The 21,388-nt window shown below is 41.4% G+C and overlaps 1 protein-coding gene across 1 annotated transcript in view; it reads right to left on the bottom strand.

Moving 5' to 3' along the window:
* Positions 1-21,388, bottom strand: part of LOC110288938 (dynein axonemal heavy chain 7-like) — a 326,234-nt gene that overhangs the window by 182,389 nt on the left and 122,457 nt on the right. The window contains exons 23-27 of the mRNA XM_085837019.1: positions 20,678-20,890; positions 19,369-19,478; positions 7,765-7,933; positions 5,159-5,261; positions 4,920-5,047 (exon numbers count right to left, since the gene is read on the bottom strand). Coding sequence (XP_085693145.1) covers positions 4,920-5,047; positions 5,159-5,261; positions 7,765-7,933; positions 19,369-19,478; positions 20,678-20,890 — 723 coding nt within the window. The remainder of the gene's footprint in view (positions 1-4,919; positions 5,048-5,158; positions 5,262-7,764; positions 7,934-19,368; positions 19,479-20,677; positions 20,891-21,388) is intronic.

The raw sequence follows: 21,388 nt of genomic DNA, 5'->3' as shown, positions 1-21,388 counted from the left end.
AGCTTGATCGTTGTTACTTTGCCACTGAATAAAGTAACTGGGCTTCCCCAAAGAAGCTTTTTCCTGTTGTTTTTCCACTGTCTCCACTTTGTTTTTCAAGCAGGTCAGTCTCTCCTTACAGCCTGATTTCAGCAAGCGTGCAGCCTCACCTCCAACAAGCACAGGTGGCAGAAATTCGTCAATATGAGGAAGCATATTGAGTATATATTGTGGCTTTGGTCTGATTTGGGAATGAGGTGTGCTATGAGGACGGGTCAGCAAATGATGGTCAACCAGATTTCGGAACTATATCAATCTAAGACAGAGGTATATGCCAAGAGGCCGAGGTTTGTTAATAATACACCACAGAGCCATGTTTGTGTAAAATAAACACAAACAAGCTGCATGTATACTACTTGACAGATAAGAATAGTTGGGGAAAATCTGAGATTTCCCAAGCGAGGCACGGCAGTCAGCCACCATAACTCCCAGGCAGGACTATGGAGCATAAATAAATTTTATGTCTCGGTCCAGCTATTTTTATTATATAATCAGGGAAGAATTGTAGCCTCCCCCAGCCTGAAGCTGGCTGGTGCAGACCTTGTCACCACTGAGGTGGGCCACCTGTGGTGCAGCTTTCCAACTTGGCTGGCTTCTTTGATGTGTCAACTGCCCTGCTCTTCTCTGAGATCCTGCTGCCTGCTGAGATACCTTTGAGACAATCCACATTGAGCTGTGTCTTCAGGTTGGTGACAGGCACCAAAAATGGATTGGCAGGGGATGGGCTTTCCCTCTTTATAAGCACAGACTCTTAGTAAACTTTGGGGCCTTGATCAGAGAAAATTTGTCTTGGCCTCCTTCTTTTCTTGCCATCTAGTCTGTTTTTCAGCCCCAGCCTGCCTTTTAGGAGTACCAAGTTCAGGTAGGCTGTGGGTGGCTTACAACTACACTTTTGAAACAAATGTAAATTGGATTCTAACTTAACTGGTAGCAGGTCTTCTTCAGTACCAGAAAGAGAAACACGGCAGGGGTGAGGCAAAGATCTCAGTAACACATCAGTGTGAATGTTTTACCATATGTAGTCACTGTGAATGTGAGTGCAATCGTATTGTGCTTATTTCAGCAGAAATACGTGAGATAAGTTTCTACAGGGTCTACTCCATTTGTAGAAGGGTGCTGTATGAAGAAGAACTGTACCTTCTGGAGTTTGATCTAAAGGCCTGCATATCGATGCAACATAAAACAAGGAAACCCTCGAGTGTTGGTGATGTGTAAGTCAACCTTGTGACAGAAAAAGTGGATAGAAAGGAAGGTACTACAGGATTCTGTGATTCTTTGAAGAATCCTAATCTGCCATACATGGCATTAGATTGAAATTGGCTGTAGGAACTAGTGAGACAGCAAAAAGAAACCGAGGACAGAGTGGTGGCTGAGCCCTCCCCAGCCCTCACCCCCACCCTACTGACTGTCTTGATGGAAATCCTAAGAGGTAACTATGTTCCCCCTACTTCTTCTGAATTACCTCATCAGAAGGAGCTTTCATTTGAAGCATGGTGACTTTGTGGCAACTAAGGATTGGTGGAGGATTTAGGGGCTGTAGAAAAGCTCATGCATTGCACAATAAACTCAGATCTGCACTCTGATGCTGGTCCCAGAGTCTGATTCCTGGGATTCTTCACGTGACTCCATCACCTTTCACCCCATTCTTGTTCCTGTTCCTACATTCAAGCAATATTTTTTCTCTACTACTTCCAAGGATCTGGAAAGACATGCCATTAACATGTCTTATTCAAGGAATGAGCTTGATGTTACTTGGGTGTAACAGTCTACTTTCCTTTCTTCCTCAGATGCTGCAAGACAGTGTAATAACCTTGAAACCTTCTGATCATGAACTATTTGGAGTTAAGAAGAGGGGATATGTGCAAATACTCTCTTTGACGGGAGCAGCTGGTCAGAGATGAGCCCTAAATTCCCCATACTATCCCCAAGTACAATAAACAGTTGGGAGGGCTCTCTGCATTTGAGAAAACAGAAGTGGCCTCTGGTGCCAGGCTCAATGCCCAGAGCTTTCTGAGAAGAGGACGTGGGAAATGCACATGATAAAAGAAGCAGCCAGCTAGTCCACCACTCCAGGCAGACTGAGAGCTCACCAATTTAGAAGTTGGTGTAGAGCTGTCCTCCAGCAACCCAGGAGGAAAAGAGACCCAGGAGGGGAGTCTCCACAGAAACTTCAGATAAATGTCCAGCCCAGGACATAGCCTATGTCCATTTCTGAACTGTTTGTATGCTCAGTGGTTCTTTGTTCAAATACTGGATTCATTTATCAGGGAGGAAAGTCATTGCTAAGGTGAGCACTCCAGAGAGAGAAAACAGTATGTAGAAAGGCATGGAGCATGCAGAGGCTTAAAGATCACTGTGACAGATACATAGGCCTCTGTGATAGACAAGGAACAACAGTATACAAGCATTAGCTCTTAACACTTTATTTTGTGGACAAAAAAAAAAAAAAAATAAGAGCCTTAATAGTCTTAAAGGTTTGTTTTATGCCTTAATTATATGTATGTGTATACCTGTATCTGAGTCAGTGCAGATGTGAATGCATGTGCTTGCTGATTCCAGAAGAAAGCCCTGGGTCTCCTGGAGCTATAGCACACTGCTTATGAGCTCTCTGTGAGAGTGCTGGGAAGCATCCTCTGGTCTCTGCAAGAACAGGATGCTTTCTTCACCCCTAAGCCACCTCTCAAGATCCCCAGTAGCTTTTACATCTGGAATTACATGGTAGGAGTTCTTTTGATAGAAGACATTGGTAGTATTGCAATAGTAGTATCCAGAGCAGGAAAGATCTGTGCCAAGGAAGTTGTCACAACAGCTCCAGCTCGGCCAAAAGTGAAGAGGGCTGGGAAGATGGCATGTCAATGGGACAGTGCAGAGTCAACAGAAACCAAAAGAGCAGTCATGGTGGAGGATTAGGTGTGGGTGGAGAGGGTTCAGGGATAATAGTGAGGATAATAACCACTTATGGGGCCAACGCTTGCTTGCTTCCCTCCCTTCCTTCTTTCCTTCCTTTCTTCCTTCCTTCCTTCCTTCCTTCCTTCCTTCCTTCCTTCCTTCCTTCCTTCCTTCCTTCCTTCCTTCCTTTTCCTTTTTCAGAATTCAAAACTCATTTCCTTTTGTTAGAATTCCTTTTGTTTCTTGCTCCTGCTATTTTGTAGCCAAGGATGACCCTGATTTCTTGGTCCTCCTGTTATGACCTCCCAAAAACTGCATTACAGTCTGGAAGCCACCACACCCAGCTAGGACTTTCCATGTTCACTTGCAAACAGGTTTCTATAGCAACTCCAGCCACAAAGAGGGAATTGTAGCAACAGAATGGTAGCCCCTTCACAGCGGCTTTTAGCTTAATGTAGAAAGAACACCCAACATGCCAGGGGCTGCAGGGCAAATATCTGTCTATTACTACACACCTACACACACACACACACACACACACACACACACACACACACACACGCACGCACATGGTGTGGGACAGTCTACCCAAGGCATTAGCAGATTCAACTAATCATGTCTTCCAGCTTTTTATGACCAGCTACGCACAGGTTTGCCTTCTGCTTTTGTGACTCTTTTTGTACTCAGGTTGATCCCACTGAATAGCAGACTAGTCTAAGTGTAGAACAGAAGGAACAGCTGCAGAGAGAGCTTTGCAGAACAAAGCTGCAAGATGTCACAAAGAGCCTTTTAGATAAAGAATTTACCACTTCCCTCTTATAAAATGTATTATATTTACTTATTGGGGAGGGTTATGCATGTTACAACACACATGTAGAGGTTAGAGTGTGAAGGTCAGAGTTCAACGTGAGGGAGTCAGTTCTCTTCTCCCAGTGCAGGTCCTGGTCTCAGGTGCTTGGGCTCAGAGGCAGGAACATTTACCCACTGAACAATCTCTTCACCCCTCATTTCTCATTTTTAAACCATCCCTTCCTTCATTAAAACAAAGTACTTTATCACATAAGCACATAAAGGGGAAGTTTAGAAGTACAAAGCTATTGGGTAGCAGTTAGAATGACCCTGGCGTGCTGTTGCTACACACATGTGACCAATAGAAGGCAAATCTTGGGTTTGGGTCTATAATTATTAATGTACTATTCACCAACGAATATTGTTCCTCATATACAGTCCATAAACATGCAATCCACCCTGAAAGTATATAATAAAGAGGGCAAATATATGGAGAAAAAACCATTTTTTTACTTAATCAATGAAAAGTTACATTTTTTAAAGTGAAAGTTTTGCTGTATTCAGCTAGGGCAGTGTTTTATCCCTTATAAATGAAAAGAAAAAGTATCATATGTTAACAGGAACTGAGAGACTCTAGATGACAAGTCAATGGCTTCACCCTGTGTTGAAGGCAATTTGGCTAAGGTACTTCTTCCAATCGAGAGAGACCTTCAGCACCAACGGCCTTCAGTGGTGCTATTTATAATGGAGGAACTGAAAGCAACTTAAATTTCCATCAGAAAGACAGCTCAGTGATCCTACTTACAGTCCAGATCATGTTTACAAAGATGAGGAAATGTTCAGCCTGGCTTTAAATTAACTTAAAAAAAAAATAAAGCCTACCACCCATATACAATTGTCAGATTTGAGCCCTTTAAACTGCATGTAAAACTGAAAAGATAGAATACAGTAAGAGATATTGGGTATTCTTCTGTCTTTTCTCATTTGTGATAATCATTACCATTGTAAAACTATAAAATTTTGGAGTTGTACCTGTATTATTTTGTAAAACTATTTGAAGCTTTAAACATGATCTTCTAGAATAATTTCCCAAAGTGGTGTGCCTAAAAGCATATTTTTAAATGTACAATCCTGGGATCACATTTTTCCTTTGCATTCATAAATGGCAATAAAGAAACATGTTATGATTACAGCTTCCATACCTTCAAATTGTCTGGCAGCTCTGACCGCCCGGCATACCCAGGGTTCATTGTTATGAAGACAGCGCATGTGGGGTCAAGTTTTAATTCTGTTCCTTCAAACACTAGGAGGTCAGTACCTGCATTAATGCCTGTGGGAACCACAAGTGTGATGAGTTAGCTGTGCTTCAGCTTGTGCCACTTGCTGCCTGTCCCCCATCTCCTTTGTTTTCACTTGCTGCATAGATAGACAAGCTCATTACCTCTCTGGATGGTAAGGATTTGTTGAGCAACCACAGAAAGTACTTCCAAATCAATTCTGTTGAACTCATCAAAGCAAGCCCAGGCTCCACAGGATAACAGTCCCTGGGAGGAAAGAATAATAAAAATTTTCAACTCTCTCTGATTGAGTATTACATTGAAATGATGCATTTCACCTGATCTTTTCAGGGATTTAATATCCCATCAAGGAAATTGCTTATTTACCTTTATCTTTAAAGACAGCTCATTTTTTATTACCAATTCATTATTCTAGGTGAATAAAGAGTTTGATCCACTGGAAAGCTTCCCAATTTATTGCCTTTGCCCTGAGTATGTCTTTAGGTATCTAGGCATATATCTATAATTTCCAAGCCTTTACTCTTTACAAGTGGACTTTATTTGCTTTTTTAAAATAATGGGTTGTAATAACCATCTATGCAACATGACTTCCCTTGCCAGAGATACTGCTTTGTAAGCAGAATAGCCAACTAACATTCAAAGCCCAATTTATAATCCTAAGAAAGGATTGCCTCACAGATATGTGCTGAACTCTATGCATATCAAAGATTGGTAAGTCTCCCGAGAGCACACTACCCCTTACTTTGATTTCCAATGAATAATACAATAAAAGTTTACCTTGTCACAGAAAACAGACTGTTTAACATCAGATATGCAAATATGCAGATTGTGATGAAGTTTTCAAAAATAATGCTTGAATGTTTATGAGGTTCTTAATAGTAAGACCTATACCTTTATTTGTAATCCCACTGTTTAACATGAATTTCACACCAAAAATGTATCTGCACCATCAATTAGTACTTAGCAATAAGCAAATTTAGTTCCATTGAAGTCTATCAATCTAAATCAAAGAATGAAGAATATTATGATAAAGAAGGCAGGCATTGCTTTGACTACATTGGAATGTGCTATTTATTCAAGCCATACCTAGGCTCTTCTAACTGCCAATTGTTTCTTAGTCATTGTGTCAAGTTTATATGGCACTATAGAAAACAAATTAAAAACCATTCCACTGTCTCCTATTATATTATTTATTATTATATTGACTTCCTTCAAAAAATCTTACCCTGTTTTCAAATCACAACTAAAATATTATACAATTATAAAGTTGTTTAAAATGACAGTGCATATCACTCAAGGAAAACAGTTCACTGTGTTAGGTAGAAATAGTATATTTTTGTTAGTTTAATTTAAAGGAAAATTTAAATATTTTAAAGTAAATAGTACAGAATAGATAAAATATATTTGGAAAATTACAGAAAAAAGAAAAGGAAGTCAATGCAAAGGGTCAACCATCCCAAACAGATAACTGTTACAACAGCCTGCCTGCCTGCCTGCCTGCCTGCCTGCCTGCCTCCCTCCCTCCCTGCCTCCCTCCCTCCCTGCCTGCCTGCCTCCCTGCCTCCCTGCCTCCCTGCCTCCCTGCCTCCCTGCCTCCCTGCCTGCCTGCCTGCCTTCCTGCCTGCCAGCCAGCTGCCTGCCTCCTTGCCTGCCTCCCTGCCTGCCTGCCTGCATGCCTGCATGCCTGCCTGCCTGCCTGCCTCACGTGTTAAGGAATTATAGCCTCTAAAACCAAGCTGCTCTAGTCCAAACAAGCACAGTCCACCTTGATTCTCCTTTTCACAATCTCACAGACCTCTAGGCTCTAAGAAATTTAGATCAATAAAACATGGTAGACAAGAAGGTGTGTGTGAGTCGGACAGGGGCCAGGGCGTTTGGGTGTGGGAAGATGGCTCAGTTGGTAAAATGCTTATCAGACAAAGAACAATTCCCAGCACACACACATGCACACGCACACACAGACACACACACACACACACACACAAATTCGGCATAGTGGTACATGCCTCTCATCTCAGTGCTGGGGAGGCAGAACCAGGCAACTCCCTGGGACTCCTTGACTAGTCAGATTAGCATATTTGGCAAGCTCTAAGCCAATGAGAGACCCTGTCTCTAAACAAAGTGGAGTGCAATTGAGGAGTCCAGTATCAACCTCCTGACCTCCTTGCATGTGACACACATGTTCATGCACACTCACAAACACATAAACATATGTATGCGCAAATATCCACACTATTAAAATAAAGAAGAGTTATACATTTCCAATGCAGAAAACCGAAGATGTGTCTATAATAGTCAATTAACAAACTCTGAGACTTATTAATACAGCATAGAGATTAAAGAAATCTTTGGAATCCCACACCACAGCCTTTACCCAGTGGGTGGTTCTCAAACTTTTATCTGCATGATATATTTAAAGATCCCATTTAGAGCAAAGTTTATTTGCTTTTTTAAATAATAACCCTCTATGGGACCTGACTTTTGTGGTCAGAGAAACTGCTTTCTGGTCAGAATACCCAAAGAGCTAACTAACATTTCTAAGTCTATGACCCAATCAGGAGTAGTCAGATAGAATGACCTCCATAGCAGGGAATGGAACGTGGCAGAGCTCACTTGTGCTTGGAACTTGTTGAGACTATACAAGGCACAGTAAAGCTTCTGTTTGCATCTAGTTGTCTCTCTTTGTAACCTACTTCCATCACTGATGGCTACCCTACTGTAAAGAAATGAGGAGTTAGGTGATCCAAACCTTAAAGAATTTTCCTAAGGCCAAATAATCCAGCCCATCGGAGCAGTTGAAAACGACACACTGTTTGGCAACCGCTTTTGCTAAATCCTTGGTTGTTTCTGTCTTTCCGGTGCCAGCTGGGCCCTCAGGTGCTCCTCCAAGGTGCAGGTGAAGGGCTCCAAATAAGGTCCTAGAGTAAAAGGAATGGACAAAATAATTAACATGTAGGCAAAAGAAAAGGTTAAATTGAATCCTGACTCTCAGCCCCACTTTCATAATGTCTCCCCCCACACACTGCTAACCTCAGAAAATCTCTAACAGCACATGTCTTTGTTATTAATTTTTCTTCTAAAAGTAGACAGATGATGGAGGATGGATGGATGGATGGATGGTTGGATGGACGTGTAGTTGGGTAGATAGATGGGAAGATGCATAAATGAATGCATGGATGGATGGTCAGGCAGGCAGATAAAATGCATGTGCATATTTATATTCATGACAAATTTAGAAATTTTGGAATCCTATCCTGACTTCTGGTCAATATGGAGAATCTAGCTGACTCTATGAACACCTACCCTTACTAGAACAGTATAGAAATATCACATGGAAGAAAATAATTTTGAAATCCACAGCCATCATTTGAAGAATAAATGGTTACCAATAGGGGGATTCATTGTTTGAGGAATGGTTATGTACAAATCTGCAGAGATATATATTATTTGGTTGAATACAAATAAACACAAATATACTTTTGGCAGCACAGATATGAAACCATTAGAACTGAGCAAGAAGGGGAAGTGGGATACATTTACCTCTTTGGAACTATTACGGAAGCTTGAAATGCTGCCTTGTCTCTAATGGACATCACATTTCCTCCAGTACACACCAGAGTCAAGGAGGTTAATCAGAGAAGGGAAAAGGAAGCTCAGAAGCTCACCACTCATGGCAGTCACTCATGGCAGTCAGTGGATTGCATTACTACTCAAGACGAGAATGGGTCAAATTTCCATTTCTCTTTGCATATGAGCCAAAACACAGAAAAAAAAAACTTTTTTTTTTGCTTTTTTGTTTTTGTTTTCTTTTCTTTTGTTTTGTTTTCTGAACTGAAGAAAACTCTAAAGCCCTCTTTAAAGATTGGTCTGAAACTGTGGCTGTATCCACAACAGACATCAGTAAAGGCAGCATGGGGAAGCCACCCTTACCAAATTATGCTCACAGTGAAAACTGGACAGTAAGATCACTATTGAGTCAGACACACAGTACAGCAGCAGTGAGTGTCACTATATTCACAGCATCCTGTCCTGCCCTATTTGGTTCCTAGCACTCAGAATCAACCAACCAACCAACCAACCAACCAACCAACCAACCAACCAACCAATCTCTCTCTCCTCTCTCTCTCTCTCTGTCTCTCTCTCTCTCTCTCTCTCTCTCTCTCTGTCTCTCTCTGTCTCTCTCTCTCTCATATGTGTGTGTGTGTGTGTGTCTGTCTGTCTGTCTGTCTGTCTGTATGTATGTCTCTCTGAGGCAGAGGCCATTTTTATAAAAGAGGCAACTTGAAATTCTATAATAAACTTACACTCTTGAAAACTCAATAAAGGGTTAAATATCAGAATAAACATAAGGAAATAAAATTACTTGTTAGGAGGTACATATAAGGGAATTGCTTAGAGATTTGGAAATCAAATATATATATAAAAAAAGATAAAGGACAAAAAAATAAATAAGGGTAAAATGAAGAAGAGCCAAAATTTAAATGGCAAAGTCTGAGAACTTTCCAGAACGGAAGAAAGACATGAACAGAAGGAAATTCCAAGTAACATAAATAAATAAATAACTTCTAGTAACATTATAGTGAACATTAATACCCGGGAGACTGTACAGGTCAGAGTGGGGACCACGGGGGCAGACGGCTTCTGGGACAGGCGGGAGCCACAGAGCTGCTGAGGCAGCACCCTTTAGGGGCCGCAGACATCCGGCACCCTCCCAGTCGGAGGACAGTGACCTGCCCTGCAGGGAGCGCCATCTTGGCTCCGGGACTCCGCCGAACTTAGTCTGTACAGGTCAGAGTGGGGACCACAGAGGCAGACAGCTTCTGGGACAGGCGGGAGCCACAGAGCCGCTGAGGCAGCACCCTTTTGGGGCCGCAGACTTCCGGCACCCTCCCAGCCGGAGGACAGAGACCTGCCCTGCAGAGAGCACCATCTTGGCTCCGGGACTCCACCGAACTTAGTCTACAGGTTAGAGTGAGGACCACAGAGGCAGACAGCTTCTGGGACAGGCGGGAGCCACAGAGCCGCTGAGGCAGCACCCTTTTGGGGCCGCAGACATCCGGCACCCTCCCAGTCGGAGGACAGTGACCTGCCCTGCAGGGAGCGCCATCTTGGCTCCGGGACTCCGCCAAGCTTAGTCTGTACAGGTCAGAGTGAGGACCACGGGGGCAGACGGCTTCTGGGACAGGCGGGAGCCACAGAGCTGCTGAGGCAGCACCCTTTAGGGGCCGCAGACATCCGGCACCCTCCCAGTCGGAGGACAGTGACCTGCCCTGCAGGGAGCGCCATCTTGGCTCCGGGAATCCGCCGAACTTAGTCTGTACAGGTCAGAGTGAGGACCACAGAGGCAGACAGCTTCTGGGACAGGCGGGAGCCACAGAGCCGCTGAGGCAGCACCCTTTTGGGGCCGCAGACATCCGACACCCTCCCAGCCGGAGAACAGTGACCTGCCCTGCAGGGAGCGCCATCTTGGCTCCGGGACTCCGCCGAACTTAGTCTGTACAGGTTAGAGTGAGGACCACAGAGGCAGACAGCTTCTGGGACAGGCGGGAGCCACAGAGCTGCTGAGGCAGCACCCTTTTGGGGCCACAGACATCCGACACCCTCCCAGCCGGAGAACAGTGACCTGCCCTGCAGGGAGCGCCATCTTGGCTCCGGGACTCCGCCGAACTTAGTCTGTACAGGTTAGAGTGAGGACCACAGAGGCAGACAGCTTCTGGGACAGGCGGGAGCCACAGAGCTGCTGAGGCAGCACCCTTTTGGGGCCACAGACATCCAGCACCCTCCTAGCTGGAAGACAGTGGTCTGCCCTGCACAGGAGCCCTCTACCTCAGGAGCAGGGAGCACATCTTGGATCCAGGACTCCACTGAACTTAGGAACTTAGTCTGCACAGCTGAGAGTGTGTACCACAGAAGCCTACAGCTTCTGTGACCTGCCAAAGCAACACAGCATCTGGGAAAGGTCCTGTTTTCCGCCTTCTTCTTCGGCCAGGAGGAGGTCCAAACCCCAGATATCTGTACACCTTCCCTTTAAGAGGAAAGCTTGTCAGCAGGGAGTGCTCTAACCACTGAAACTCAGAGGAGAGAGCCTGTCTCCCAGGTCTGCTGACAGAGGATACTCAGAATCCCCAGAAGAACAACCTCTGAACAGAGACAACTATAACAACTCCAGAGATTACCAGATGGCGAGAGGTAAAGGTAAGAATCTTACTAACAGAAACCAAGACCACTCACCATCATCAGGACCCAGCACTCCCACTTCGCCCAGTCCAGGGCACCCCAACACACCTGAAAAACTAGACCTGGATTTAAAAGCATATCTCATGATGATGGTAGAGGACATCAAGAAGGACTTTAAAGAACTACAGGAGAACATGGCTAAAGAGTTACAAGTCCTTAAAGAAAAACAGGAAAACACAACCAAACTGGTAGAAGTCCTTAAAGAGAAACAGGAAAACACATCCAATCAGATGATGGAAATGAACAAAACCATACTAGACCTAAAAAGGGAAGTAGACACAATAAAGAAAACCCAAAATGAGGCAACACTGGAGATAGAAACCCTAGGAAAGAAATCTGGAACCATAGATGCAAGCATCAGCAACAGAATACAAGAGATGGAAGAGAGAATCTCAGGTGCAGAAGATTCCATAGAGAACATGGGCACAACAATCAAGGAAAATGGAAAATGCAAAAAGATCCTAACTCAAAACATCCAGGAAATACAGGACACAATGAGAAGACCAAACCTACGGATAATAGGAGTGGATGAGAATGAAGATTTTCAACTCAAAGGACCAGCAAACATCTTCAACAAAATTATAGAAGAAAACTTCCCAAATCTAAAGAAAGAGATGCCCATGAACATACAAGAAGCCTACAGAACTCCAAATAGGCTGGACCAGAAAAGAAATACCTCCCGACACATAATAATCAGAACAACAAATGCACTAAATAAAGATAGAATACTAAAAGCAGTAAGAGAAAAAGGCCAAGTAACATATAAAGGCAAGCCTATCAGAATTACACCAGATTTTTCACCAGAGACTATGAAAGCCAGAAGATCCTGGACAGATGTTATACAGACACTAAAAGAACACAAATTCCAGCCCAGGCTACTATACCCAGCCAAACTCTCAATTAACATAGATGGAGAAACCAAAGTATTCCACGACAAAACCAAATTCACACATTATCTCTCCACGAATCCAGCCCTTCAAAGGATAATAACAGAAAAAAACCAATACAAGGACAGGAACCACGCCCTAGAAACAACAAGAAGGTAATCCCTCAACAAACCTAAAAGAAGACAGCCACAAGAACAGAATGCCAACTTTAAAAACAAAAATAACAGGAAACAACAATTACTTTTCCTTAATATCTCTTAATATCAATGGACTCAACTCCCCGATAAAAAGACATAGACTAACAAACTGGCTACACAAACAAGACCCAACATTTTGCTGCTTACAAGAAACTCATCTCAGAGAAAAAGATAGACACTACCTCAGAATGAAAGGCTGGAAAACAATTTTCCAAGCAAATGGTCTGAAGAAACAAGCTGGAGTAGCCATTCTAATATCAGATAAGATTGACTTCCAACCCAAAGTCATCAAAAAAGACAGGGAGGGGCACTTCATACTCATCAAAGGTAAAATACTCCAAGAGGAACTATCAATCCTGAATATCTATGCTCCAAATACAAAGGCAGCCTCATTCATTAAAGAAACTTTAGTAAATCTCAAAGCACACATTGCACCTCATACAATAATAGTGGGAGACTTCAACACACCACTTTCACCAATGGACAGATCATGGAAACAGAAACTAAACAGGGACACAGTGAAACTAACAGAAGTTATGGATCAAATGGATCTGGCAGATATCTACAGAACATTTTACCCTAAAACAAAAGGATACACCTTCTTCTCAGCACCTCATGGTACCTTCTCCAAAATTGACCACGTAATTGGGCACAAAACAGGACTCAACAGATACAAAAACATTGAAATTGTCCCATGCATCCTATCAGATCACCATGGACTAAAGCTGATCTTCAATAACAAAATAAATAATAGAAAGCCAACCTTCACGTGGAAACTGAACAACACTCTTCTCAATGATACCTTGGTCAAGGAAGGAATAAAGAAAGAAATTAAGGACTTTTTAGAGTTCAATGAAAATGAAGCCACAACATACCCAAACTTATGGGACGCAATGAAAGCATTTCTAAGAGGAAAACTCATAGCTCTGAGTGCCTCCAAAAGGAAACTAGAGAGAGCACACATTAGCAGCTTGACAACACACCTAAATGCACTAGAACAAAAGGAAGCAAATTCACCCAAGAGGAGTAGACGGCAGGAAATAATCAAACTCAGGGGTGAAATCAACCAAGTGGAAACAAGAAAAACTATTCAAAGAATCAACCAATCAAGGAGCTGGTTCTTTGAGAAAATCAACAAGATAGATAAACCCTTAGCCAGACTCACTAGAGGGCACAGGGAAAGCATCCTAATTAACAAAATCAGAAATGAAAAAGGAGACATAACAACAGATCCTGAAGACATCCAAAACACCATCAGATCCTTCTACCAAAGGCTATACTCAACAAAACTGGAGAACCTGGATGAAATGGAGAAGTTCCTAGACAGATACCAGGTACCAAAGTTGAATCAAGATCAGGTTAATGATCTAAACAGCCCTATATCCCCCAAAGAAATAGAAGCAGTCATTAATAGTCTCCCAACCAAAAAAAGCCCAGGACCAGATGGGTTTAGTGCAGAGTTCTATCAGACCTTCAAAGAAGATCTAATCCCAGTTCTTCACAAACTATTCCACAAAATAGAAACAGAAGGTACTCTACCCAACTCATTCTATGAAGCCACAATTACTCTGATACCTAAACCACAAAAAGACCCAACAAAGATAGAAAACTTCAGACCAATATCCCTTATGAATATTGATGCAAAAATCCTCAATAAAATTCTTGCTAACCGAATCCAAGAACACATCAAAACAATCATCCATCCTGACCAAGTAGGTTTCATCCCAGGGATGCAGGGATGGTTCAATATACGGAAATCCATCAACGTAATCCAGTATATAAACAAACTCAAAGACAAAAACCACATGGTCATCTCGTTAGATGCGGAAAAAGCATTTGACAAGATCCAACACCCATTCATGATAAAAGTCTTAGAAAGATCAGGAATTCAAGGCCCATACCTAAACATGATAAAAGCAATCTACAGCAAACCAGTAGCCAACATCAAAGTAAATGGTGAGAAGCTTGAAGCAATCCCTCTAAAATCAGGGACTAGACAAGGCTGTCCACTTTCTCCATACCTATTCAACATTGTACTTGAAGTCCTAGCCAGAGCAATTCGACAACAAAAGGAGATCAAAGGGATACAAATTGGAAAAGATGAAGTCAAAATATCACTCTTTGCAGATGATATGATAGTATATATAAGTGACCCTAAAAATTCCACCAGAGAACTCCTAAGCCTGATAAACAGCTTCGGTGAAGTAGCTGGATATAAAATTAACTCAAACAAATCAATGGCCTTTCTCTACACAAAGAATAAACAGGCTGAGAAAGAAATTAGGGAAACAACACCCTTCTCAATAGTCACAAATAATATAAAATATCTTGGCGTGACTCTAACTAAGGAAGTGAAAGATCTGTATGATAAAAACTTCAAGTCTCTGAAGAAAGAAATTATAGAAGATCTCAGAAGATGGAAAGATCTCCCATGCTCATGGATTGGCAGGATCAACATTGTAAAAATGGCTATCTTGCCAAAGGCAATCTATAGATTCAATGCAATCCCCATCAAAATTCCAAATCAATTCTTCAACGAATTAGAAAGTGCAATCTGCAAATTCATCTGGAATAACAAAAAACCTAGGATAGCAAAAACTCTTCTCAAGGATAAAAGAACCTCTGGTGGAATCACCATGCCGGACCTAAAGCTCTACTACAGAGCAATTGTGATAAAAACTGCATGGTACTGGTATAGTGACAGACAAATAGACCAATGGAATAGAATTGAAGACCCAGAAATGAACCCACACACCTACGGTCACTTGATCTTCGACAAGGGAGCTAAAAACATCCAGTGGAAGAAAGACAGCATTTTCAACAAATGGTGCTGGCACAACTGGTTGTTAACATGTAGAAGAATGCGAATCGATCCATTCCTATCTCCTTGTACAAAGGTCAAGTCTAAGTGGATCAAGGAACTTCACATAAAACCAGAGACACTGAAACTTATAGAGGAGAAAGTGGGGAAAAGCCTTGAAGATATGGGCACAGGGGAAAAATTCCTGAATAGAACAGTAATGGCTTGTGCTGTAAGATCGAGAATTAACAAGTGGGACCTCATGAAACTACAAAGCTTCTGCAAGGCTAAAGACACCATCAATAAGACAAAAAAACCACCAACAGATTGGGAAAGGATCTTCACCTATCCTAAATCAGACAAGGGACTAATATCCAATATATATAAAGAACTCAAGAAGGTGGACTCCAGAAAGTCAAATAACCCCATTAAAAAATGGGGCTCAGAACTGAACAAAGAATTCTCACCTGAGGAATACCGAATGGCAGAGAAACAACTGAAAAAATGTTCAACATCCTTAATCATCAGGGAAATGCAAATCAAAACAACCCTGAGATTCCACCTCACACCAGTCAGAATGGCTAAGATCAAAAATTCAGGTGACAGCAGTTGCTGGCGAGGATGTGGAGAAAGAGGAACACTCCTCCATTGTTGGTGGGATTGCAAGCTTGTACAACCACTCTGGAAATCAGTCTGGCGGTTCCTCAGAAAATTGGACATAGTACTACCGGAGGATCCAGCAATACCTCTCCTGGGCATATATCCAGAAGATGTCCCAACCGGTAAAAAGGACACATGTTCCACTATGTTCATAGCAGCCCTATTTATAATAGCCAGAAGCTGGAAAGAACCCAGATATCCCTCAACAGAGGAATGGATACAGAAATTATGGTACATTTACACAATGGAGTACTACTCAGCTATTAAAAAGAATGAATTTATGAAATTCCTAGCCAAATGGATGAACCTGGAGGGCATCATCTTGAGTGAAGTAACACAATCACAAAAGAACTCACACAATATGTATTCACTGATAAGTGGATATTAGCCCAAAACTTAGGATACCCAAGATTTAAGATACAATTTGCTAAACGCATGAAACTCAAGAAGAATGAAGACCAAAGTGTGGACACTGTGCACCTTCTTAGAATTGGGAATAAAACACCCAGGGAAGGAGTTACAGAGACAAAGTTCGTAGCGGTGATGAAAGGATGGACCATTTAGAGACTGCCGTATCCAGGGATCCATCCCATAATCAACTTCTAAACGATGACATCATTGCATACACTAGCAAGATTTTGCTGAAAGGACCCAAATATACCTGTCTCTTTTGAGACGATGCTGGGGCCTAGCAAACACAGGAGTGGATGTTCACAGTCAGCTATTGGATGTATCACAGGGCTCCCAATGGAGAAGCTAGAGAAAGTACCCAAGGAGCTAAAGGGATCTGCAACCCTATTGTTGGAACAACATGATGTACTAACCAGAACCCCAGAGCTCTTGTCTCTAGCTGCATATGTATCGAAAGATGGCCTAGTCAGCCATCAATGGAAAGAGAGGCCCATTGGACTCGCAAACTTTATATGCCCCAATATAGGGGAATGCCAGGGCCAAAAGAATGGGAATGGGTGGGTAGGGAAGTGGGGGGCGCTATGGGGGACTTTTGGGATAGCATTGGAAACGTAATTGATGAAAATATGTAATAAAAATATTAAAAAAATAAATAAATAAATAAAAAGTTTAAAAAAAAAAAAAAGAAAAGGTCAGCAAGAGCAGAACCCCCCAGGCGCAAACTTTCACAAGGCTCAGAAGAATAGCATAAATTGTGACTAGGGTGTAAAATCCTCAACTAGCTCCTGTCAATAGCTGACTTTAGATAGGGCTGATCTTATCTCAATTATAAACACTGCCTGGTTCCTGCCAGTCTTTATGTATGCATTTCTCTGTTTTGTGTCAGATAACTTCAATGTGCCTTGGCTGATGTGTCACCTAACATCTTTGTTTCCTTCTATAAGTCTGATGCTCACTTTGAGAAATTACATTCAGATACAGCACTAAAAAAAAAAAAAAAAAAAAAAAAAAAAAAAAAAAAAATTGTAGCAATGCTAATGATGAGTTTTCACTTGCATTTTCCTTGTGACTAATAATGCTTAATACAACTTGCCTTCTGTGGAGTATCTACAAAAAAAAAAAAAAAAAAAAAAATACCCGGGAGAAAAATCCTTTAAGGACATAACAGAGATAAAGAGAATGATTAGAATAATATTTAATTATAGTGAATACTACTAAAATAAGTGAATTAAGATCAAAATTAAGACTCTGGGAATATAAAAATATAGTACAATTATCTTAATGGGCCCAAGTAGTTTGCTAATGATATTAAATGTAAGTGGATTAAATTTGCTACTGAAGTACAGAGAGTTTTTTCCTTTCCATGTGATCAAATCCATTTACCATGTAATACATGGTTTCCATTCAGACCCTCCTTAGCACACTGCTTTTCGAGTGATTTTCCTGTAAACTTAATTCCCATCTGGGTTACACACCTATGCTACCTAATGCTTCCCTCTAGTATCTCACTCAGTACACACCATTGCAATTGTTTTTTAATCTATCTTTCCCAACTGATGGAAAAACACATGAGTGACATGATGCAATCTGTGTCTTTTTTATTTTTAAAACTGAAAACAAGAGCATGTTTTTACTTGGCCTATGTTTGCTAAGGTTATTACCAGATAATGAAATGGTCTGTCATATTTTTCCTAGTCATATTCATTTTGATATAAAATAGAAAAGGCTTATATATTCCATCTTTGTTCTGTGCTACCAGAGTTTATAGCTTGTGTCTACAGATATTAGCACTATACCTGAAAGTCATCATAATTTGTAGTCAAACGTGATTTGTCATAATGTTCAAAAGCATTCACAATTCTGAGTATTCTCTAAGAGTATAATTTAAAACTGCAGTTCGGCATACTTTATTTAATGTCTCCTTTATGCCAGAGAATGTGGTGGTATTGAAGACAAGGAAAAAATAGCACACAGTCCTTCTCCATGAAAGTATCCAATAAATAATGTAAAATATAGCAAGCATGCCTCCACCCATTGTGATGAGCAATAAGACAGAGGAAGAAACAAGGTGTGACAGGGAACACAATAGGGAAGCTGCGCATATGAACTAACAGTGATTATGACAGCATGCACAGGACCCGTGCAAGCTCACGTCAAGTAAGATCTCAGCATGGAGAGAGGAGTGGCATAGAGCCACATCTCTAGATGAGGAGCTGTTGGTAATTGGCAGCTATTAAGAGAGGGAGAGCTCCCTTTTATTGTTTATTGTTTTCGTTTGTTTGTTTGTTTGTTTGTGTTTTTAAGAATGTCAACACATCTAAGAGTACATGGGCAGCACTAACTGGGATTAATAGAGTAAAGAAATAAACAAGAGGACACAAACTTGGTGGGTATGGAATGGGATGGGGTGGGTGGGTCTAGGAAGAGAGGAAGGTTGGGAATGAATAGGATGGGAATCAAACTATAATGTATGTTTATATCAATCTCTGAGGTGCACAATGGTGGACAAACTATAATGTATGTTTATATCAATCTCTGAGGTGCACAATGGTCGACAGACTATAATGTATGTTTATATCAATCTCTGAGGTGCACAATTGTGGAAGCAATGCTAACTTAATGCAGAAAGTGGTTAATTTCCACTGGGAATAAAATGTAAATATGATCTCTCAAAGGAGATACCCACCAGGCACGTGCACTGTGAACAGGAGAATGATCCAGACATGGTTCTTTTGAACATGGGTAGTTAGAGCCTGGAAGTAAACAGTCTGGAAATCATGGAATAGAAACAGAACTCTAGAAAAGTCAGCTTCAGAGGGAGGAAAAACAGTATAACTCAAATGATCCAAAAAGAAGCCAGAGTTGGAAGGAAAAAGAAGGAAAAGGTGGGAGGGGGGGACAGAAAGTGCCAACAACTGCCAAGGCGAAGAACACCGTTATCCCCAGAGATGAAAACAGGAAAGTGGCAGAGAATGAGAAAGTGAAATCTGAGGGCTTAGGGACTGGGGAAAGGACACAGGATCCATTTTATACAGTGTAAAGTAAAAATACTTACCTGTAACTCAATCACTGGCCTAGGGTGTGTGTGTGTGTGTGTGTGTGTGTTTGTGTGTGTGTGTGTGTGTGTAAGTTAGTGCTCCCATGTCTTTGGCAGGGTTTACCTGTAACAGCGGTCTGTGAGTGGGGTTATGACTAGTCTAGGGGAATTTCCCAGATATTCATAGCCATATCGCAAACCAGCATTGATCATCTTTGTTTCTAAATTATTTTCCTAGGATCAATCAGAAAAAAATGCAGTTGGTTAGGCAGCAAAAATTCAAACAATGGGAAATCACAGATCTTTAATAAGGAATAAGCACAGTGCAGACCTGTTTAGACTGTCCTCTCAGACATCAGTTCACTGACTAGAAGAATTCAATAGCTATTTTTCTGAATGAATAGTGGAAGTTAATGGCTTTCTGCCACTGCCTTAGTTAGGGTTTTATTTCTGTGGAGGGCACATGTGACCACAGTGACTCTTATAAAGGAAGACATGTAACTGGGGCTGGCTTACAGTTCCCAGATTTAGTCCATTGTTGTCATGGCAGGAAACACACAGGGAGACGTGTGCTGGAGTGAGTGATAGTAAAGAGTTCTACAAATGAACCAACAGGCAGCAGGAAAAGAAGCAACCTTGGGCCTGGCAGAGCCCATCTCCAGTGACACATATCCTCCAACAAGACAAGCACTGTCACAGTTTTACAGCTGAGGAGTCCATTGTTTACAGAGATGAGCACCTTGTCCATAGTCTAAGAAAGAAGGATCTGGCTTCTGAAACAAGCATCCCATACCCATCTTCCTACCACCAAATAGCAAGGCTCTGAAGAGGCCTACAAGGTTCTGGTCCATACCTGTCTCCTCCTTCCCATATCTCCTAAGACTTAGATACAATCCTGAGAGCTGCTGAGCCCCAACTTTCCCACACCCAGCAGGCTGCTGTTACTGTCCCTGCCCCCATTCCTTCCAGCAGAGATAAGCATTATTATCCACCCAGACAGCCTGAAAAGTTCTTTCCTTCTGGATCATGTTTCTGGCTTCTCCAATGACTAAACCAGACAAGAAAAGTGACTTATACCTCACTTAAGTGCATGAGGAATCTAAAAATCACAATTTAACCTAACTAACCCCAACATTTTGTAATAACAAACACAATAATACATTAAAAAGTAGCTAATTTCTGTTCCTTTTGGTACCTTCACGTGTACGTGTATGTTAATATATGATAATACATTTTGATACAAATATAGGTATGTTAATATAGATATTGATGATAATAGATATAATCATTGGCTCCCTTAATTTTCAATCTGAAAAGTCATATATAAAAATTTTTCAGCAAAAAGTTCCCTTTTACCAATCCTGTTATACAGCTGAGCCAGTGAATATGACTTAAGACGCTATGGGCTGAAACTGCAGTGTGAAACCACTTACTTGCCAGTAGTATCTAAGCTGACTTAACCACTGGAAGTCCGAGTCATCACTGATTTTTTTATCTACAAGGCTGGCAAGCACATCTCTAGCATGAACATCCAGTACCACAAGGGCTCCCAGAGTAACACGGTTCTGCTTGGACAATTTGCCACGAACCAATGTGACAATATCATCAATTTGATGGTTGCATTTTGCCAAGTAGTCTTCAAGGGCCTGAGAAAAATAAGGTAGAATTTCCCAATGTGATCAGAATCATTATGAACAAAAACATTTTGAACTAGTATATATTTATTAATATATATGTGCTGTTCTCAAATATATATACATATATATATATTCTAATACACACACATATGTGTTTGTGTATATATATATATATATATATATATGTATATATATATATCATATCCTCTGCATAGTTTCTATGTAATTTAAAAATAATCTATTTTCCCTACTACATAGTTTTAAGTAAACAAACCCACCTTGCAGACAGTGGGCAAACATGGTTTATGTCAGCCTTTTCTTTTTCTACCCCTTTCTATTCTCTGTGGTTATTTTGTAGCTGTCAATCTTACTGCCACACCTCATGGGGCATGAAGGAGTGTAAGAGACCCATTCGGAGTTAACCATAGCTCTCCCCATGGACACAACCAAGTGTTTTTTCCCTAGACTTAGTCGATTGTGAGTCTGTGACTCTGAGCTACTGAAAAC

The sequence above is a fragment of the Mus caroli genome, unplaced genomic scaffold (genome assembly GCF_978045245.1).
Source record: "Mus caroli unplaced genomic scaffold, Mus_caroli_1 scaffold_1, whole genome shotgun sequence".
NCBI lineage: Eukaryota > Metazoa > Chordata > Mammalia > Rodentia > Muridae > Mus > Mus caroli.
Note: the sequence above shows the minus strand (reverse complement) of the source record. Positions and strands in the feature narration are given on the sequence as shown.